Source organism: Ovis canadensis, chromosome 17, assembly GCF_042477335.2.
Source record: "Ovis canadensis isolate MfBH-ARS-UI-01 breed Bighorn chromosome 17, ARS-UI_OviCan_v2, whole genome shotgun sequence".
In the NCBI taxonomy this organism is placed as follows: domain Eukaryota; kingdom Metazoa; phylum Chordata; class Mammalia; order Artiodactyla; family Bovidae; genus Ovis; species Ovis canadensis.
In genome coordinates, this window is record NC_091261.1 from 80,293,896 (window position 1) to 80,315,051 (window position 21,156).

General features: G+C 52.7%; 1 protein-coding gene across 3 annotated transcripts in view; it reads left to right on the top strand.

The window, feature by feature from the left end:
* Positions 1-21,156, top strand: part of LIMK2 (LIM domain kinase 2) — a 52,138-nt gene that overhangs the window by 10,574 nt on the left and 20,408 nt on the right. Inside the window, exons 2-3 of one of the 3 annotated variants that reach the window (XM_069557050.1) lie at positions 2,390-2,489; positions 18,664-18,972. Coding sequence is in view for 2 of the 3 variants with exons in the window: in XM_069557047.1 (XP_069413148.1) it covers positions 2,390-2,489 (100 nt within the window). In the remaining variant the exon portion in view is untranslated. Of the gene's footprint in view, positions 1-2,389; positions 2,490-18,663; positions 18,973-19,593; positions 20,027-21,156 lie in introns of those variants that run through there. The other 2 variants (XM_069557047.1, XM_069557049.1) reach the window with 2 other exon arrangements.

Sequence of the window (21,156 nt, forward strand, 5' to 3'; positions counted from 1 at the left end):
CTGAGCAACGTCACTTTCACTTTTCACTCTCATGCATTGGAGAAGGAAATGGCAACCCACTCCAGTATTCTTGCCTGGAGAATCCCAGAGACAGAGGAACCTAGTGGGCTGCTGTCTATGGGGTCACACAGGGTCGAACATTACTGAAGTGACTTAGCAGTAGCAGCAGTGTCTAGTGCAGAGCACGTGTTAAGTGTGCGTTTAATGGCTTTGAGTTTCTCAAGACTGGAGCGCAGGCTCTGGAGGGTATGGACATAACAAGTTAGCTTGAATATCTTCGTAGTGGAAATCCTGATTCTTCTTGAATTTTGGAAACAGCCAGAGGTCACTCAGAGCCAAGACAAATTGTTGAGTAAGTGGGTGGTCAGTTCAGAGACTGTTCCTTGTGGGTTAAAAAGTAAAAGCAAGAAGCAGGTGTGGCTTAAAATAATGAGACTTGCTGGGGGTGAGATGTGGCAGTCTTAACAGGCCTTTCATGTAAGAGTTCCCAAAACATTTCATGCCGGTACCTCCAGAACTGGGAAGATTCATTTTGATGTCTGTGTTCACTAAAAACCCTCTCACTAAACCACTGTTTCACCTATAACCCAGTTGGAGGGAGTGTCTCAGACTTTTCTGCCTCAGAGTTTGTGAGGTTTTTGGTGCACTGTGTGAGCAGTACCACCCAGGGGGTGATGTACGGAGAGAAGCGGGTGGGCCGAGGCTTTAAAACCTTCTGCCAGCTTGTTCAACACTTCCCTGTGCTGCGAGGACAGCTGCCGGTGCCCTGGCTGCCCCAGAAGGCCGCCAGGCAGTCTTAAAGTGTGCAGAGCCGTGCATTGTCTATTCATGGCCCCTGTGCCTGTAGACCAGGGTCCGGTGCCTGTCACTGTGCCTGTGGCAGTCTGGAGTTACCCAGAGAGAACAAAGCTGCACACACAGGCGCACAACAGAGTCTTTTAACAACCCTGTCCCTTTTCCTAGGGCCGAGTCAGGTACCACAACCTGATCTCAGCAGCCCGCTTTATTTCATGAAATTAGCACCTGAATCACACCAGGAGCATCATGTTGTGTCCCTTTTAGAGGGACACGGTCGGGCTCTGTGCTACTGCCCGTGCTTCTCTGAGCCCACACAGCCCTTCCCCATCCTTTTTCAGCCTTTAGTAAACTTTCCCCATCTTTCGAGGCTCAACTTCCCCTGCAGACACTTTCCTGGCTCCCCTGAGCAGAATGAGCAGGAACTAGAAAGAGTACAGGCTTTAAAGTGAGCCAGACCTGAGTTGGGGTGCTAATGCTGCTGCTTGAGCTTCACCCTCAGCCCCAAGTTTCCGTTCCCTCACCCATTAAATGAATATAATAATATCTGCCTCATGGTATGTTTTGAGAATTGAGATTGGGTCTGTGAAAGAACCTTGCACAGTTCTTGGCAAGTAGGAGGAGTTCATGAAATGTTTGTTCTTTTCCTACTGTACTGGTAATTTCTTTCTCTGAACTAAGTACTTTGATGTGAAATAACATCTCAGTTAAAAAAAAAAAATACAATATGGAAGAATGTTTCCTTTCCAGTGCATTTCCTCTTTCAGGAGCAAGGTGACTTATCCAACAGCCTCCAGTGTAGAGCTTAGACCGACAGGTCCAGTGAAAAGACCCATGATGCTAATTGAATGAATGAGCTCCTGGACGAAGTGATGGGAAATCGGCACAACTAGGGCTTTTGAGGAGAAGGACAAGGCCACACCTTGTGTAATCTAGAGAGCAGACCTTTCTGGGTGCTGGCTAGGGACAGTTGTAGGAAAGGCCGACCTGAAAAGAAAGAGACTTGTTTATTCCATGTACTCAGGACTGTGAGCATGGGCTGAAAGGAAGGAAAAGGCAGGTTTTGTTTCAGTAAAAAATAGGAACAACCAGAACCGGCTTTTAAAATATTTATCTATTTATTTGCTGGCTGCTTCAGGTCTTTTGTTGCTGCACTTAGACTTCCTCTGGTCGCGGTGAGCGGGGGCTGCTCCGGGGAGCACTGGCTCTAGGTGCACAGTAGTCAGAGCACGGGGGCTCAGTAGTTGTGGCACATGGGCTTAGTTGGAGTCTTCCTGGACCAGAGATCGAACCCGGGCCCCCTGCGTTGGCAGGCGCATTCCTACGCACTGTACCACCAAGGAAGTGCCAGGACCATTTTTTAAAAAGTGGAACGCCACTGCTTGTGAGGCCATGGAGTCACTGTCCTTGGGGAGATGAGCAGCTGGATGATTGTTCGGCAGGGATCTTGTGGAGGAGGGAACCATGCGTGGAGCAGAGCATTACTCAGCCCTTCCAGCACCAGAGTCTGTTAACCCTGTCTTCTACAAGGTAGGGATCCTGCCCCCGCACTCCCTGCTTCTTCAGCCTCTGAACCCCTTGCTTCTGTGTGCAGGTGAAGATGCCTGGAGGTGTCAGGGCTGTGGAGACCACGTTGCTCCCAACCAGCGGTTGTACAGGACCGTCAGTGAAGCCTGGCATACCTCCTGCTTCCGGTAAGTGAGTCCATGTGCCTGTCTTCACCAGTGCCCTGCGGGCTAGGCACTGGCCTTCATCCTCTGGAAGATACAGAACAAGCTTCTGACTTGAGAGATTCCATTTCGAGGGGTGGTGTTCAGGGGGCAGAGGGAGGTGCCCAGGAAGTGCATGTTAGCAGAGGTCAGGTGTGGCCCCCCCGATGCCAGATGGAACTGGAAGAACGGCACGTGGGCCAGGTACGGCTAGAGGTGGGAGGTTTGGGGATGGGGGGAGCCCTTTTCAGGGTGTCCCAGCACCCTTATCTGGCCAGATGAGGAGACTGAGGATGAGAACGCGTGGCTTTCCTACGCCTGCACTTCTGATTACACGGGTGCCTTGAGGGCTGTTGGCACAGCCACCTCTTCTTCACTCCAGATGCCTCCCTAGCTTCCTGCTTTTTGTTATTAACTCTGTTATATCAGTGGCTCTTAGATGATTGTTTGGAGAAAGCTTGGTTTCTTGAAAACAGCGCAGCCTTTAATGTCGGATCTGTTCCTGCTCTCTGAGATTCCTTTTCCTCATCAGGAAAATACAGATGTTAATCATCTCTCTCACAGACTTGTTGAGATCTAATGAAGTCAAATATGGTAGGTACCTACTGAATGGCTGGAATCCTCAAGAGTAGGAGCTTGTCTTTGTATAATACAAAGTGTAACCCAGCGCCTGGCCTGCAGTCATTCTTCACCGGGAGGCTGGGTGGGCATTTGTGGTCTGAAGCGGCAGGGCTGTGCTCACGACGGAGAATGAGATAGAATGCAGACAGGCACCACGTGCCGTGAATTCCAGCTCCCACACACAGCAAAGCATCCCCTGGGCTGATAGCAAGTTCCTGAATTGACCTTTGAGCACTTGCCTCCGCCCAGGGAACTGCGTGGGGGCTTGGCCTGGAGGGCTCTGGCCTCTGGAGGGGTTGGAGCACTTTCCTGCCCTTTCAGCTCTAACTCAGAGCTCGCCAGTTTGGGCTGTGCATCTGACTGCCTTGGTTACTTCTCTTATCCCCAGGGAGGTTGATTCTACTTCCGTTTTGCTTCTTTGGTAAGATAGGAGCAGAGTGTCAGAGCTGCAGGGGCCTCTGGCTGCCCTTCCATTTTACAGCTCAGCCAAACCAGCATCAGAGCCCTGTGAGTTCCCAGGCTGGAACTCTCCTCGGCCTTCAGCCGACATGGTCACGTTTGTTACTGCCATTTTCCTACTTGTATGGATATGTTCTATCCAAAATAAGCAAGAATGGGTAGAACAAGCTATAGGAGAATTGCTGGATTCTCCTATAACTAGAAGCACCACTTTCTGAATGATACAGCCCCTTCATATCACAGACTCAAGGCCTGAAACGAGAAAGACAAAAATTACATGAAATGAGCTGGCTCTAGAACTGAAGTCTTGGGTCACTAGTAGGTCTGGTGAGATGCTAGCTTGTTAGAGTGCGCTGTGTGTGTGTGTATGAGACAGACACAAGTACACGCTCACAAAGAAGTGAGGTATGTTATCCTGGTGGCAAAGAGTGCAGGCTATGAAAGAGAACTGTTTTCAAACCCTGGCTTTGCAGTTTATTAATCGGCCGTCAGTGACTTCCCTGAGCTTCAGGTACCTCATCTGTAAAATGGGGAAAAGAATAGTTCTCGTCTCACAAGGTTGTTCAAGAGGATTAAATGTAGTGACCTGTAAAAAGTCCCTGGCATAGCGCCTGACACATAGAAAACCATTAATAATCAATAGTTGTCATTAAGTGTTATGTTGAGTGTGTCTGTATTCCCCTACATGCACATGTGTATTTTAACTTTGAACCACCCTGGCAATTAAACCAATGTCATGCCTGTGGGGGAAGCAGAATATTTCAGTTCAGTCTCCTATTTGCAGTTTTGCCTCAAGGACAGAATCCTTCTGATCTCGCTCTACTGACGGGGCACATCTCCTGACTCCTGAGCTTTCCCATGAAGTGGATGGTGTGGAACCCTCGGACAGAGCCTGGCGGTTTGCCCTAAGGAGACTGGCTGCTCTGGAGCCGATTTGTTGTAGTTGTTCAGTCACTCAGTCCTGTCCGACTGTTTGTGACCCCACGGACTGCAGCACGCCAGCCTTCCCTGTCCTCCACTAGCTTCTGGAGTAGGCGGAAACTCATGTCTGTTGAGTCGGTGATGCCATCCAACCATCTCATCCTCTGTCGCCTCCTTCTCCTCCCGCCTCCAATCTTTCCCTGCATCAGGGTCTTTTCCAATGAGTCGGCTCTTTGCATCAGTTGGCCAAAGTATTGGAGCTTCAGCATCAGTCCTTCCAGTGAATATTCAGGGTTGATTTCCTTTAGGATTGATTGCTTCGATCTTGCTAATTTGACGTTGCCCCAAATTGGAGGAATATTTTCAGGGCTTAGAAAGACTGCATTTTCTCTCTGACTCTAGAAGTGACCTTGGTTACGAGGAGCACAAGGCCTCAGCCTGAACGGTCTCTGCCACCCCAGCTCATCTGATTTCAGAGTGTCTGGGTTCAAGTCTGCCAGAAGCAGCTACCCAGAGAAAATCCAGTCTTTGTGATTCCCAGCCCCGCTTTTACCCAGCTGGGCTCTAGTTACAATAAAGGAAATGACTTTTCTTCTCCCCTCCCCCCACACCTTTGTTTTCCTAGTCACAGGGTGGGGCTGGATATTGAATGGAAAAATTGCTGGAGTTTGGCCCAGCTCCTCCCCTCGCCTTCGTACACCAGCCCATCCCCTGTCTGCAGCCACATCCGCAATCTTGCCTCCGATAGGGCCTTCAGCCAGATTCTCAGGTTCCCCGGACAACAGGAAATCACTTAAGGCTGGGAACCGCGGCTGTACAGTGGGGGCCAGGTGACAAACCTCCTGGAAGTCCGGAATTGTGCTGGTGCCGGCGGGCGCCTGGCCAGGATCCCCCTGGTCTCTGGATGCTTGGTGACCGCCCCTCCCGCTTCCTCTCCTCAGCCTTTGCAGTGGGCCCATTTGGACTCTTAAGTTCCTCCAACCTTCCTTCTCCGTGAGCAGTGCTGTTGGTTCTAGAGCTGAGCCCTTCTCTCTGAAGCTCTCTGGAAAACTGGCCCCCTCTTGCTGGGGAGGAAAGCAGCTGGGCCACACACCGTTTGTTGTTGTTTAGTCGATATGCTGGGTCTGACTTTGTGACCCTGTGGACTATAGCAAGCCAAGTTTCCCTGTCCTCCACTGTCTCCCAGAGATTGTTCAAACTCATGTCCAGTGAGTCGGTGATGCCATCCAACCATCTCACCCTCTCTCGCCCCCTTCTCCCGCCCTCAATCTTTCCCAGCATCAGGGTCTTCTCCAATGAGTCAGCTCTTCCCATCAGGTGGCCAGTGTATTAGAGCTTCAGCTTCAGTATCAGTCCTTCCAATGAATGCTCAGGGTTGATTTCTTTTAGGATTGACTGGTTTGATGTCCTTGCTGTCCAAGGGACTCTCAAGAGTCTTCTCTAGCACTACAATTCGAAAGCGTCTGTTTTTTGGCACTCATTGTAGCTGAGGTTAAAATAAGAAGCTGTGAGTGGTGACCTGGCCTCTTGGCATGTTTGCAGAGCAGGTGACGGGTTTTCTGAAGGTTGCCCTTTTCACCCTTGTCAGAGACCTTTGGCCAAGGAGGAGGGAAAAGCTGCCTCTGCTGGTCTTCGTGGCCACGACCTAGAACTCTTCTGTCTGACCTACTCTGACATCATCTTCAGAGGGAAACACCGTGCCCCCTCCCCCCATAGGGCTCCTGCTCACTCTCAGGGCCTTCTTCCTCAGGGCTATGAAGAGCTTTCTCTTTCGAGAAGTATTTGCTAAAGGCAGAGCTCTGGAAAAGGGATGCCGCAGATAGAAAGCTGTCGTCACTTTGTCAAGCTGCAGACCATTTCCTCTAAATTTGTGACTCCAGGAAAGGCCGGTGAAGAAATCACAGACATAGCCACCGACTGTGGTGTAATGGGCTGGCTGACGACAGAGGGTTTTCTGCGGTTCTGAGAGCACCCACGCCCCCATCCACAGAAGCACAGTAGCTTGATAGTTAGAGCAACAGGTACCATTTATCGAGTGCTCACTCTGCACCAGACACTGTTCTAAGCACTTCATGTACATTATCTCATTTAATTTCCACAGCACCCTAATAATGATGGTGCTGGTCTTAACCTATTTTACAAATACAGGGAAGTGGAGCTTACTTGCCCACAGTCACAGAACTAGTAGCTGGCATAGCTGGGATCTGAACCGAGGTGTCCTGCCTCCTCGCTTACCAGAGTCTTTGCATTCCTGACTGGGGCGGTCATTTAACCTCCCTGAGGCTAGATTTCCTCTTCTGTAAAGTCAAGGTGAAAAGAAACCGCTGATGGTATCAGCTAACATTGAAGGACCTCTGTTCAAAGGCTTCGAGAGCTCTAGTGGAAACAAAGTGCTGTTAAAGGGCTCTGGGCATGGGAGTCAGTGGAGCAACTCTGCCCCCTGCTGTTGGTGCTGCTGCCACTCAAGCCCTTGATGCCCGTTGACCCGTTTGTCCAGTTTATCTCTAAGGAAACCGTCAGCAGCAGGGCATTAAGGTGGGCGGTCAGGGGCCTGCGGCCTGCCACGCCAGGAAGGGAAAGGGCAAACACCTGGGCCGCCTTCTGCCCCCACAGGGGACTCCATCGTGGACAAGGTGGGACTGTATGCAGCAGAGCTGTGCGCCTTAATCCTGCTCTGTTCTCTGGAAAGAGAAAACTAAGATCCCATAGAAGCCCCGCAGCAGCTATTGGGGCAGAGATGGAGAGGGGTTGTGGGGAGCCAGGGATGGACAACTGATATTTACTAAGCATTTTATTGGGAGTTTTACTTAGATTGTATGATTGAATCGGTTTCACTTAGATTGTCTTACAGTAATCCTGCAACCCCATGTTGTCCTAAAACAGAAAGGCCCAGAAAGGATAGGTGACTTGCTCAGGGTCACACAGAGCTGACATTTGAAATCAGGTCTCTCTGGCTTGGGGTGGTGGCGGGGGGTCTTGTTTCCACTGTGATTTCCACAAAGGAACAATAGACCTGGATTTGAGCTTTAACTGAGCCAGGCCAGCTGTGTAACTGTGGCCCCAGTTCCTTAGCTAAGATGAGCATCATTATCTTATCTCTAAGATGTGGTGAAAGTTACCCACCTCATGAAGTCACTGTGAGCATCACAGACGTAGTGGATCAGAGAGCCCTGAGAGCGTTAGGATGGGGCAACGCAGGGTCAGCGGCTACAGGGGCAACTCTGGTCCTTAGTTAGCCATTCTGACTTCACTTGGAGCATCACCTACTATATTAAAGCGTGCAGTTGGCTGCTGCTGGGGACACAGACTTAACTTCTTGGCCTGGTCTCCTAGCTTGGAGCATTCTTAACAGTGGGCTCTAGTCTGGCTTCCACTGTGTCTCTCCCCTGGAACGTTCCCTTGTTGGTCCAGAGGACAGCCCCACCAGTCTCTCTGCCGGCCAGTCTTCAGTCCATCTTGTCTGGCCTCCTGAGCTGCGCTGGAGGTGGTAAGTGAACCAGAGTTCGCAGTCAGGCTGCTTGAGTTTCCATCCCAGCACCTCTTGAGTCGCTGCCTTCATCTTTCTTCACTAGTTTCCTCCTCTATAAAGGAGTGACTTGGTTCCATCTCAGAAGGTCATTCATTTTGCAGACTGAATCTGACCGTGCACTCAGAGCACTCAGCACTGCCTGGCCTTCATCAGGACTCAACAGGTGTTAGTGCTGGCTGTTGGTGTCTCAGTCACTCTGGAAGCGGCCCCTCTCCTTGGCTTCCCCGAGTTCCCCCGATCTCTCTGGTCATTCTGGCTTGTTCACCCCTTTCTACCCAGCTCTGAAACGCTGCCGCCCCTCCGGGTACTGTTTCCTCCCTGGGCCTCACCCACCCCCGCGGCTCCTGTTGTCCTGCACTCACTAGTGACCGTATACTCCACACACTGATGAAACTAGCAGTCCAGACCTTTCCACTGAGTTCTAGACTAGCTGTCCTTCTGTCAACCTCACATGTCCCTTTGGATGTCTCGTGGACATCTCAGACCCCGCTGTACCTTCAGTCTTCCCCTCCAAACTGACTTCTTTTCCACTGTTACCTGTCCCGTTGAATGGTGCCACCATCCGCCCACTGCCCAAGCGACAGCCCAGGTGTCCTTCACCTCTTGTCATCCGCATATCCAAGCCTGCCAGCTTTATTATTATCTCTTTGAATAGTAATATAACAGCTTTGAATGCCTCCACTTCTTTCCATTGCTCCTATCACCACTGTGTTCTGGGCTACTGCCATCCCTCACCCGATGACTCCAGTAGACATCTAACTCTCCATAGTCATTCTGCACCCCTAGTCCATTCTCCACAGAGAAGCCAGAGTGGGTGATCTGCGGGGGGGGGGGAGGACAACAAGCCAGTGTGACCACATCACATTCTGTCATCTCTCTGCCTTATACACTTCAGCAACTTTCTAGCATTCTTAAATCAAGGCCGCAGTCCTTTCGGGTGCTTGTAGAGCCCCCTGTGACCTGGCCTCGCCCCACAGCCTCTGTTCCCTCTGCTTCAGCCTTGCTGCTCCTCACAGGTCCAAAACCCGCTCTTCTTTCTACTGAACGGACTTTGTTCCTGCTGTTCGCTCTGCCTGGAATGCCTCCTCACCCTCTTTTGGTCTAATTAACACCTGCTCATCCTTTGATCTCTACCTGGATGAAGAATGGATGTCTCAGGGAAGTTGCTGCAGAATCGGTCATGGCCCCTGTTTCACAGGCCTTTCCCTTTGAAGCCTTTTTTGTGGGTTCAAGCTCGCATTTCTTCACTCGATCATCTCCTCAATGACATCCTCAGATCTGTACTCTGCTAGCATAACTTGGTTGGGGACCACAGGGCTTTTTACCTGTCGTGTGTCACCACTGAGCTCATGTTGGACATGCGGATGACAAGAGGTGAAGGACACCTGGGCTGTCCGTGTGGAAAGGGAGCAGTCTTGTGTGGTAGTTAAGAAAGACTCTAGAACCAGATTGCATGGAGGCAAAACCTGGTCCTGCCATCTACTAGCTGGGCACCTTGAGCAGGTTACTCGCCCTCTCTGTGCTTCGTTTCTTCATCTGTGGAATGGAGCAGGTTGCCTACCGCCTGCCTCCTGGAATGGCTGTGGGGGTGAGTGAGTGAAGCTGTGCGTGGTCCTGGTGGGACCGGGGCTGGCAGAGCAAGCACTTTCACTGCCATCTGCTTGTTGGTAGCTGCCAGGGAGCCAGGTGTCTCCCAGGGCTGGAATCAGTGTATAAATTGGTGACGCTTGCTCCTTGGAAGAAAAGCTATGACCAATCTAGACAGCATATTAAAAAGCAGAGACATGACTTTGCCAACAAAGGTCCGTCTGGTCAAGGCTATGGTTTTTCCAGCGGTCATGTGTGCATGTGAGAGTTGGCCTATAAAGAAAGCTGAGCGCTGAAGAATTGATGCTTTTGAACTGTGGTGTTGGAGAAGACTCTTGAGAGTCCCTTGGACTGCAAGGAGATCCAACCAGTCCATCCTGAAGGAAATCAGTCCTGGGTGTTCATTGGAAGGACTGATGCTAAAGCTGAAACTCCAGTACTCTGGCCACCTGATGCAAAGAGCTGACTCATTTGAAAAGACCCTGATGCTGGGAAAGATTGAAGGCAGGAGGAGAGGGGGACGACAGAGAATGAGATGGTTGGATGGCATCAGCAGCTCAATGGACATGAGTTTGACTAGGCTCCAGGAGCTGGTGATGGACAAGGAGGCCTGGCATGCTGCAGTCCATGGGGTCACAAATGTCGCACACGACTGAGTGACTGACAGAACTGAACATACCTAAAGAAGTAATGATTTTTTTTCAATTAAAATTAGTTTAAAAACTAATAGAAGTCTTCCGTGGTGGCTCAGTGGTAAATAATCCACCTGCCAATGCAGAAGACACGGATTCGATCCCTGGTCCAGGAAGATCCCACGTGGCACGGACCAGCTCAGCCCGTGCTCCGCAACCGTTGATTCTGTGCTTTAGAGCCCGTGAGCTGCAACTGCTGGAGCCTGCACTCCCCGGTGCTGCTGCTCCACGAGGGAGGTCACCGTGATGAGAAGCCTTGCACCACCCCTAGAGAGTAGCCTCGACTCTCTGTAACGAGGAAAGCCTGCAGAGCAGCAAAGCCCTAGCACAACCAGAATAAGTGATGTTTAAAGAGAAGAGTCAGCAGAGTAATGTCCAGCAGTGACACAGAAAGTGAAAAGCCAGGCAAAACTAGACGTGTGTCCACACAGAGATACCGAATCTGGGTTTAGTCACCAGAAGGGACTTTGTTACAGGCAGGGCTGGTTTGGTTAGCTCACAACTCCCAGAATGACATTTCTCTCCATGACTCTTCATTTCCCTTTATCTTAGGGTCATGCTCACATTGCCGCTTTCTGATGCCTAATTCAGCTTCCTGGGTTCTTCTTCTTTTTTTTTTTTTTTTGGCCACACGGCATGTGGAATACTAGTTCCCCGACCAAGAATTGAACCCTCACCCTTGCAGTGAAAGTGCTGTATCTTACCATGGGACCATGAGGGGAGTCCCTAAACTGACTTGTAAAAAAATAAATGAAAGGACCACCTCGATGGAGACCTGGCCTGAGGATGAAGCTGTGCTCTGCTGTTATTGAACACTAGCTGGCCAGCAGGCTTCAGTGGATGTACACGCAGCCAGCCGTGGACTTGAGACAAATGCCAATAATGGGAGAGGAACTGGCCGCTCAGGACCAGCACTCCCTTTGTATTTCAGTCTTCCTGTTCTCTTGGTTGAGAACCTCTGCTTGCTTAATGCCTCTGATGACTCCTCTTGCCCGTGGGCGACCTGGCTCGTGGTGGTCTGCGCTGCCCTCCCTCGCCATCCCAGCCTCCCGCTGCTCGCTCGCTCACATGTGCCCGGTGCTGCGGCGGATGGGCCTTCCTCTGTTCCGCCTCAGTGCTTTTGCACATGTTGTTCCTTCAGCTGGGCCTCTTGTCTGCCTGGCGATCAGCCTGTTAGATGCAGCCAATCCCTCATGGAGGGGCCTCCCCAAATGCACCCGCTCTCCTCCCCACCAATCAGAGGAGACTCTCCTTCTGTTATTCTCCGTGTATAACCTCAGGCGTGGCTCCGTCAGTATTTGTTTACGTGTCTATCCTCACTCCCCGAGTATGAAATTCTCTCAGTCTGAAGCTGCATGTAGTTCATCTTCGTATCCCAGAGCTGGGCAGAGTGCCAAGAACACAGCCGGCACTTGGGGTCTGTCTGGTGAGCCATGTTTTTGTCCAATGACCACCTTTCTCTCTGGACTCTTGGATAAAGCCCGCCCGGCACACGTCATCACTATCTCTTCGCTTTGCAGTGTTCTCCCGGGCGAGAGCACTTCTTCTGACATGGGGGCATGGAATAAGACCTCCATCTGGAACTGCCATTCTAGAGTCTGAAGCCAACAGTGCTGCAGCCTTGAGGGATGGCATGCCTTCTGCACAGCCCAGCCCATGGTGCTAGAACCTCTTCTCCCTTGGGCAATGCTGGAAGAGTACTAACAGGCTGTCTTTCTCCATCCTCCTCCCTGTGACCAGGAAAAACCTCCCAGTACCTCAGGCCGGATTATCCGAGTGGTTTTCTACATGTCAGTCACCTTCTGGTCCTGCCTTACCCAGTAGTGATCCTGGTTAGATCGGGGGGCCCCCACTCTGCCCCCTTGCAGCAGCACCGGCTGTTTTTGGTTTTTTAAATATTTATTTATTTGACTGAGCCAGGTCTTAGTTGGGGCATGTGGGCTCTTGAATTGCAGCATGTGGGATCTAGTTCCCTGACCAGGGATCAAACCCGGGCCCCCTGCATTGGGAGCATGGAGTCTTAGCTGCTGGCCCACCAGGGAAGTCCCTGTTTTTGTTTTTGTCAGCCCTTGTGCTTTGTTTTGTTAACTTGTTTCAGTTCCAGAGGTGGCCTATTCATGAGATGACCCTCTATTCTGGAGTCACCTTTCCCCACTGTACCTTGAGCAACACTGCAGTGTCACTGAGGACGAGAGAGGGGCAGCTACTGTGGGTTCCAGATGAGTAAGAACAGTGGCAGGAGAGGCGCGTCCCCAATGAGCCGAGACTCCGCAGGGTGTCAGCCACCAAGCCTTCCTTTACTCGTCCAGAATAAGAAGATGACCAGACTGCCGGTAGCCGTTTCCTCCTTTGTAGCAGGGGATGCTAGTGATCTGTCCTGCCTGCCTCTCGGGTTTTGTGTGAGGATAGGATGGAATCACAGAGAAGAGCACACAGGAGAGAGGAAAGCTGTGCCTTCAGTCTGTGTCGGAAACACTGGGGCTTACGCAGAATGCAGTTCTTGGGCTGGCTCCCAGCAGTTCTTACTACATCGGCCTGGGGTGGGCTCAGGAAGCTTCATTTTTAACAAGCTGCCCAGGGGCGTCTCGTGCTGCTGTTCTTTTAACCATGGTTTCAGAAACACCGCTATAAATCAAAGAACAAGTATAAAATAGTTATTCGAGGCAACTTTAGTGCCTTGGCCCTGGAATCCAAAGTCTTGGGTTAAATCCCAGCTCTGCCCATTCCTAAACCCGTGACCTTGAATGACCTTCTCTTTGAGCTTCAGTTCTTCATAAGTACAAAGGAGACGATACTCTTTCTCCTGGAATCCAAAGTCTTGGGTTAAATCCCAGCTCTCCCTATTCTCAGACCTGTGACCTTGAATGACCTTCTCTTTGAATTTCAGTATTTTGTCTGTAAAATGGAGCTGTTACACCCCAACCTCACAGGATTATGAGAATTAAAATGTTATGTGAGCAAGGCAACCTCAGTAAAGGGCTCATGGAATTCGGTCAGTGTTTTACAGAAAGGGAGCCAAGTGTCCGCTACTTCTGGAACGTGGTGTCGTGTTAACAAACATAGGGCGAAAGACAGTCCTTGGCACCGAGCTTAATCAGATGGCACAGAAATCTGAATAGAGCCTTAGATGTAGAGTCCAGCCCCTTGAAACTCGGAAGGGAGGATGGAAAGCCCAAGGTATACAAGGGTACCCAGTCACGTGAAATGTGTTTAGATGGAAAAATTATTCCTCAATACACTGAAGAAAGAAAGGCGGCGGGGGGGGGGGGGACCTTATGGGTGTAGGAACAAAACTGCTGTTAGTAACTTCTGAGAAACTGTGCAGAATGGGGTAATCCCCCCGGGTGTAATTGCTTGTTACTGTATAATTGTTAATACCTGATGTGTTCCAGGCATTGGAGATCTAATCGTGAATGAGAATGGAGATGGCTAACTGGCCTGGTTTTCAGAAATGAAGAAAAATAGAGATCCTGGAAAAAGTACTCATAATCTTTTTGACTTGACTCCTTCACAGAGTCCTGATGGGATTTTGTGGATGAATTCCAGTGAGGTTCCGTGGAATTTTGCAGATGATGGAATAGGTGGGCAGTGAACACTTAGGACAGGGGCTTCAGCAGCCGTGGATCCATCGTGACTTGTTAGACCTGACTTCATGTTCTCGTTGGGTCCTCTTGAATTCTACAAGGCATTGGATAAAATCTTTTGTGACATCCTAACAGTGCGAATGTGGGCAGGAAACCTGGAGAAATCGGAGGCAGAAGTTCAGGGTACCCAGCACTTTGGGGCCCTGTGTTGTTGCAGAGGCCGGATTTCTGAATACTTCACTTGGGCTCCTGTTGAGGAAAGGCCTTAGGACTGGAGGTCGGCAGACCCGGCTTTTAATCTCAGCCCTGAGCTTCCCACAGTAACTCGAATGGGTTGCCAACATCTGTTGGTTTCCCTTGCCTTGTCTGTGCTGTACATACTCTTTTAGAGGTTGTTGCAGGGACTGACCTGGATGATGAGCTTGAAAGCTCTCTGTAAATGGAGAACACTTTATAAACCTTAGTTTTCATCAGCAGTCTAGAAGTTGCTCATAACAGGGTTCCTGAACCATTTACTAGGTGTCTGTGAACATCGGATGTGGACCTCACATATTCGATCTGGAGGTAGGCAGATACAGGCTCCGAATCCCTCTTGTATGTGATGTGCTTGAGGACGCATCAGGGAATCCCCTTCCCGAGAAGATAGAGTGCTTTGCGGGAGGTGGGCCTGGAGAAGGAAGGAGACAGCTGCCAGCGGGGGCAGAGGAGGCTGCAGAGGGAGCTAAGGGAACAAGGGCTTGGGGACTACCCAGGGAGAGCCTGCACGGCTGGGTCAGGAGGTGGAGCGGAGGAGGTGGCCAGAGCCGTGACCCCAGGAGTGAAGCTGCAGAGACAGCCTGGGGACCCCCCGTGCAGGGCACCCAGGCAGGCTTAGCTTTGGACAGGAGTGCTAGGAAAAGTGTGTGAGGTGTTTGCTCTAAACTGTGGGACTTCTTTTTGTTTTTGTCCATTTATCATTTTAAAAACCAGCACTTAGGAGCTTCCCTGGTGGTCCAGTGGTTAAGAATTTGCCTTGTAATGCAGGGGACACCGTTTCCATCCCTGGTCTGGGAAGATCGTACATGCCACATGGCAACTAAGCCTGTGCACCACAGTTACTGAGCGCATGTGCCCTAGAGCCCATGCTCTGCAACAAGAGAAGGCGGCGCACCACAACCAGAGGGTGGTCCTGCTAGTGACAGCTAGAGAAAACCTGTGCACAGCAGCAAGGACCCAGCACAGCCCAAAAAAGCAGCACTTAGGGATTTCCCTGGTGGCCCGGTGGCTAAGACTGTTCTCTCCCAATGCAGGGGGCCCAGGTTTGATCCCTAGTGAGGGAACTAGAGCCCTCATGCTGCAAGTAAGACCTGGAGCAGACCCAAAAAAAAAAAATATATATATATATACACATATATATATATATATATGCGCAGCACTTAAGTGTAAGAAAAAAATGTAAGCAGTATCAAAAAGGTAGAAAATGAATGCTGTTTCATCTGTGCTGCTTGTTTCATTACCCTAGAGAGAAACCGATTAGCCATGCGGTAGAATCCAGCACGATCGCTACGGATTATGTATGCAGACTTTTGAAACAGTGGGATCAGTCTGCACATTCTCTGCGACGCCTGGATTTTTCATATGACGCCTCATCCGGGACAGTTTCTGTTTCAGGACTAGGGTCTCCCTCATTGTTTTTAACGGCTGCATAGTATTCTGTCACATGGATGTGCGATTGGATTTAGCCCAGTCCTGCTGATAGACACGTGCATTGTTCCTCATCTTTTAGTATTAAACCATGCTGTGAACACGTGTCTCGGCACATCTGTAGGAATATTTCTCTGGGCAAAATTTCTAGCAGTAGAATTGCTGGGACTCACCTTCCTGAGAGCTGACTGCTGCTGTAGTGTGGAAAATGAGCTGGAGTAGAAGGGGAGCAGAGGCAGGGAGAACGGCCAGCAGATGGGGTGACGCTGCTCCCCGGCTAAGGTCCCTGAGTACCCGTCCCTGGTCAGAGTCCTCCCGGCCAGTAGAGGGCCCCACAGGGACAGAGTTCCTCAGGCGTCAGGCTGTCTGACCAGAGCTGCCTCCGAGAAGAGGCTGGGGTGATTCATTCATTCATAGTGTTACTTGGGGCCGCCGGCCTGGAGGGCTGTCCCCTCCAGCCTCTCACCAGCCACCTTGAAGCCCCGCTCCTCAGCTGATGCCAAGGAGCCGGTCGGCTGGGCTCCCTGCCAGGCTTCCAGCTTGTGAAACGTGCAGATTAATGCCTCTCCTGCCACCTTCCCCCGCTGCCACGCCAGCCCAGGGATTCCAGCACTGCCTCTGGCAGCATCTGAGTCTTGTGCCAGCCGCTCTGGTACCTAGAAGAGTGGCCTCCCACTCAGAACCAATATCCAGGGGCAGGGCATGGAAGTACCGCCTCCACTGTGACCTTTCACCTCCTGTTTTGAGGGGTTCGGGCCCTTCGAAGTTGGCCCCGAGGAGCCACACTTGGGTCTGAGCGGCCAGCGGCTTCTCACATCTGGTGGTCCCCCATCTTTCGTGGTTTCTCTGGAGGTCTGGATTTATGGGTGTCAAGCGGACTCTACCTGGGAGGGGCCTGGGAGGCGGCTGCACCTCTTCCTGGGGGAGGTCCTCACATTAGCTCCCCACACACCCACCCACCCACCGAGTCCTTTGTGAGGGAGCAGGGGGATGGAGAGAGCCTGCAGCCTCGCTCGCATTCCTAGACACCGACTCACTGCGCCCGCGCCGCTGGAACAGCAGAGCCGTGTGAAATGTCAAGAGGAGTTATGCTCGCGGGCTCCCTGGCCCTGTCTCGCTGTGGCTCGCATTTTCTGCCACCCGCACTCTGTTCATCAGATGGAAATCAGAAGGTGCAATTAGAAGATAATTTGCTAGTTCCAGACTTAATTTGGGGCCCCCTCCTTGCCTGATCGAATTACAGGGGAACATAATAGATTTTTGGTGAGAAGTGGTTGGCTGGAAAAAAGAGAGCTCCCCGCTTTCCAGCTGGGCGGGCCTTTCGGTATCCCGCGTGCCGTCCCCCCTCTGTTCTGTGTGCCCCCCTCCTCTCTGGCTCTTGTGTGGCCCCCAGGCTGGAATCCTGATCCTCCCAGGGACAGCTCAAGAGGTCTAAACTCAGATTGAGACCCAGGGGAAACAGGGAGCCCTCTGCAACTTCACAGGGCTGAAAAACATGGAAGCTGGCCGTTTTTTACAGACATCACCGAGACCAAGACAGAGGCAGCGACTTGCTGAAGGCCATAGAGCGAGCCTGTAGCGGTAGTAACAATGGTCTTAATGATACTAGCAGCTAACATTTATCAACCCTTAATGTGTTCCAGACTCTGTGCCAAGGGCTTACGTGCAGGGCCTTGTCGCATTCAAACCCAGACAGTCTGGCTGCAGTCCCAGGCCAGGCTCCAGCATAGCAGCAGTAGAGCCCAGGATCGACAGCCCAGGTTCGAATCCTGCCTGCACCTCTCACACGTGCAGCTGGTTGACCTCAGGCATGGGGGTCTATACTCTGTGTACCTCGGTTCCTTCCACCATAAAAAGCGGGGAGTCACAGGACTGTCAGCTGGCATGGTTTAAGTCCATTCATGTGTGTAAGGCGCTGCGCAGGGCTTGGGCAGGGTGCGCGCTGGTCCAGTGCTCACTGCCCGCGGCCGCCTCGGGAGCTGGAGTGTGGGGCCCGTGTGGTAGGACACAGGCGTGGCTGCCGTCTGCACAAATGCAAGAAGTGGTCTTCAGTATTAGAGGCAGGTACAGTGTGGTTGAGGGAGCTGCCTGCGGGGCAGAAGCCAGCAGACTAGCCCACTGCCTCTCTTTGTACAGCCTTTTGATTTTCATTTTTTATCTTTTTTTTTCCCAAAAATATATTTATTTATTCGACTGCGTCGGGTCTTCTTGCAGCATGCGGGCTTTCTCTAGTTGTGGTTGCCCTGCGACATGTGGGTTCTTAGTCCCCTGGCCAGGGAGCAAACCCACGTCCTTGGCATTGGAAGGCAGATTCTTAACCACTGGACCACCGGGGCAGTCCCTTCACATTCTTAAACAGAGGAAAGCAAAAGAGTATTTTGTGGCACGTGAAAACAGCACAAAATTCAAACTTCTGTATCCATAAGTAAAGCATTTGGGAACATAGCAACATCTGTTCGTTTGTTTTATATATATAGGCCACTGTCGTGCTGCAGTGACAAAATCCGCATTCATTTTAGGCCTCCACAGCTTAAAATGTTTGCTCTCTGGCCCTTTACAGAAAAGTGTCCCAACTCCGGCTCTTACTGGATTTGAAACCCAGCTCCCTCACTCAGCAGCTGTTTGTCTTCAGGCTAGTGACACAACGCTTAGGAACCTCGGTTTCATCATCTGTTAAATGGGGGTGATAACATCTACCCCACGTATTGGCCATTTAAGTATGACAGATAAGTGATAATGCAGGGCCTGGAACATCCTAAGTGCTCCATAAGTGGTAGCTTATAACAGGGTGCAGACACCCTGTCTTATCACTTGCGTCCTTATCCCCGTGCCCCATCAGTAGAGGAATGGGAAGCGGCCCCCCGAGCTCCCAGCCTCCACCTTCGCCACGGGCTTTCCTGTTGCTGGGACAGGGTGACTTACATGGAGAGGAGCGTGGGAGAAAGCAGGCGTCGCTCCCTCAAGTCCAGCAGTGGGGTCTGGATGTGCCCCCATTTTCCTTAGGCAGAGGGTGAGGGACTCTCGATGGTGGGCCCTGGTTTAGCCAGTCCCCTCTCCAGACACCTGGCTCGTCGTCCCCACAGGCACCCTGGGCCTTGCCCTCCATCGTGCCCTGGTTTTCAGTGTGAGAAGCCTGGTTTCCGTGGACACCGGGGAAGAAGCACCACTGCCTGCTGAGGCCGATGGGTGGCATTCCGGGAATGAGTGAATGAGAGGGCACAAGTGACCCGGACTCCAGTCCTGTGCTCCTCCTGTGTGCAGAAGGGTTTTGCGGGAGATGTTTTACTTTGAAGAGGCAGAATGAAGCTCGGCGGCTGAGACCTCCAGCTCTAGAGTCACATGTGCCTGCATTTAAATACCAGCCCTGCTGCCGACTAGTTATTTGGCCATGGGTAAGTGACCTAATCTCTGTACCTCGCTTCCCTTGTTTCCACTGAGGAGACAGCTCCCATGTCAGAGAAATAAAACAGCATCACACGGCGCTTGTCACAGGAGACACGGCAGGCAACATAACGCTCTGGGCCTTGTTTCCTCATCTGTGGTGCAGCTCTGCCCAGAAGTGGAGTGCCCGGCCAGGCAGAGGGAAGGAATGAATGGGGATCCTCGTGCCAGCACCGAGTAGATGCCAGCCCGGAGCCGAGAGCCCAGAGGGCAGCTCCCAGGCCCTGGGTCTCTGGACGGGCCTCTGCGGCCTAGGGCCCCCCCCTTTAGGGGGTGTGGCTTGGCCTGGAGCCGGTCTCCTGGGCTTTTCTTCACCTCCGAGCAGAGTTCCCATCCTTTGGGCAGCTCTTAAGGCCGGGGACACTTGGGGCAGCTGTGCCCACCCCGTCTCCTGCGCTGCCCTTCCTGAGGCTCAGGGATGGACACCCAGCCAGTCCTGGTTATTGTCTGCGGCGCCAGCCTGCAGCCTCTCTCCCGCTCGGCTCCACCCCTTGCCTGCAAGGTCTGTTTCCTAATAGCTGCTCCAACCACACACCTCGTTCCGCGCGGAGCCCCTCCCCTTCCTCCCTCCCTCCCCCGGCAGGGGTGGGGCTGCCGCGGAAGGCTAACTTGACAGCAGCGCCTCTTTCTTGGCGAGTCACCGGCCCCTGCCTGAGAATGCCTGAGTGCGTGTAGCCTCTGCAGAGAGGTGCTTCTCCTGAGTCCCGAGGGGCCGCCCAGCCTCAGAGAACCGGGGAGCAGCGTCCCAGCCATGAGCCCCTGCGGGACTTCGCTGGGGGGCAAGGGGCTCAGCGCGCTCACGCCCCTCCGGCCGCCCCGGAGGGAGAGGTGAGCTGGGCGGCCAGTGCTGCCGGAGCCCCAGGCCTGTCATGGTGGCCGCCCGCAGGCCGGAGGCCCTCCCCGACGGGTTTGCAGCTGAGCTTGTGTCTTGTGTGTCTGGCGTGGGAAGAAGATGGGGAGTTACTTGTCCGTCCAGGCTTACTTCACCTCCAGAGACCCCTTCCGGTGAGTCGCTCTTCCCATCTCCTCTTTGGGCCCCGGTCCTGAGGGGAGCGCCGAGGCCGCTCTCCTCTGCCTCTCGGGTTTTTCTTGTCCTCATCGTGCGTCTGTCAGGCAGAAGCCAGTGGAAGCCACTTCCCCACGGAACCAGGTCCCCCCACCCCAGGTGCTGGGAAGGGAGGGGTGGGGCGGTTGGGCCGCAGCCTCCAGGGAGCTTGGCCTCCCGGGGCTTCCCAGACGCACCTGGACGAGCCTCCGAGAGGTGCAAGGTGCTACCGAGCTGGCCTGCTCCCCGTGCTGCTTCTTCCGGGGGGAGCGCAGGAGGGGCTGTTCTTCCAGCTCTCCACGTCTCACCTGTGGGCTGTGCCGCCTGCCCGGGAATTTGTCCCAACAAGCAGGATGGACAGGTTTTGCCAAACAGCATGGAAGCCGGCGAGGCTGGGTGTGGGCAGCCCGGTACACAGTAAGCTCTCTCATTACATGCGTTTGTTCTCTTAATAGCAGGCGCCTTGGCCTCTGGCCTCTAAGGGCTCCTGCGTTCCCTGTGAGTAGGGTTGCCTGGCAAAGGCCTGGGCACGTGAGACCTGGGGCAGCTGGCTTTGGAGGGTCCAGAGCTGGGGGGCCAGCCCCCATGCCTGCCAGGTCCCCAGGCCCGAGCTTCTGCGGGGCTTCTCACAGGGAGATGTGGAAACTTCCGGTCTACCTCCGACCTGCCTTTCTCTGCTGTCTGCCCCACCCCACCTCCCAACAGAAACTCCCCAGGGGGTTCTGGCCTCTGGGTCCCTCCTGGCTGGAGCCATTCCAGGCTGGGGTGGAGCTTGTTTTCATTCTTTGGGAGCAGCCTGTTCTGAGGTCTGCCTCCCCCTCACCAGTGGTCCTGGTCAGCTTCTCCTTCTGGCGTCCCCAGCCCGGCCCCTTGCCCAGACCGCGCTGCGGGGATCAGAGTCTCAGAGTCGGGTGGCCGTGGCCTGGGCAGAAAAGCAGAGGACCACGTGGCTTCTCAGAATCACCGGACCCTGGCCGAGTGGTGGGAAACTCCAGGGTCTGAGGGGGCGGGATAAAACTGGTCCTCAGGGCTGCCTCTTCCAGACATCCTGCTTGGCACTTCATCCTGCAGCCTCTTGACAGCCTCAAGA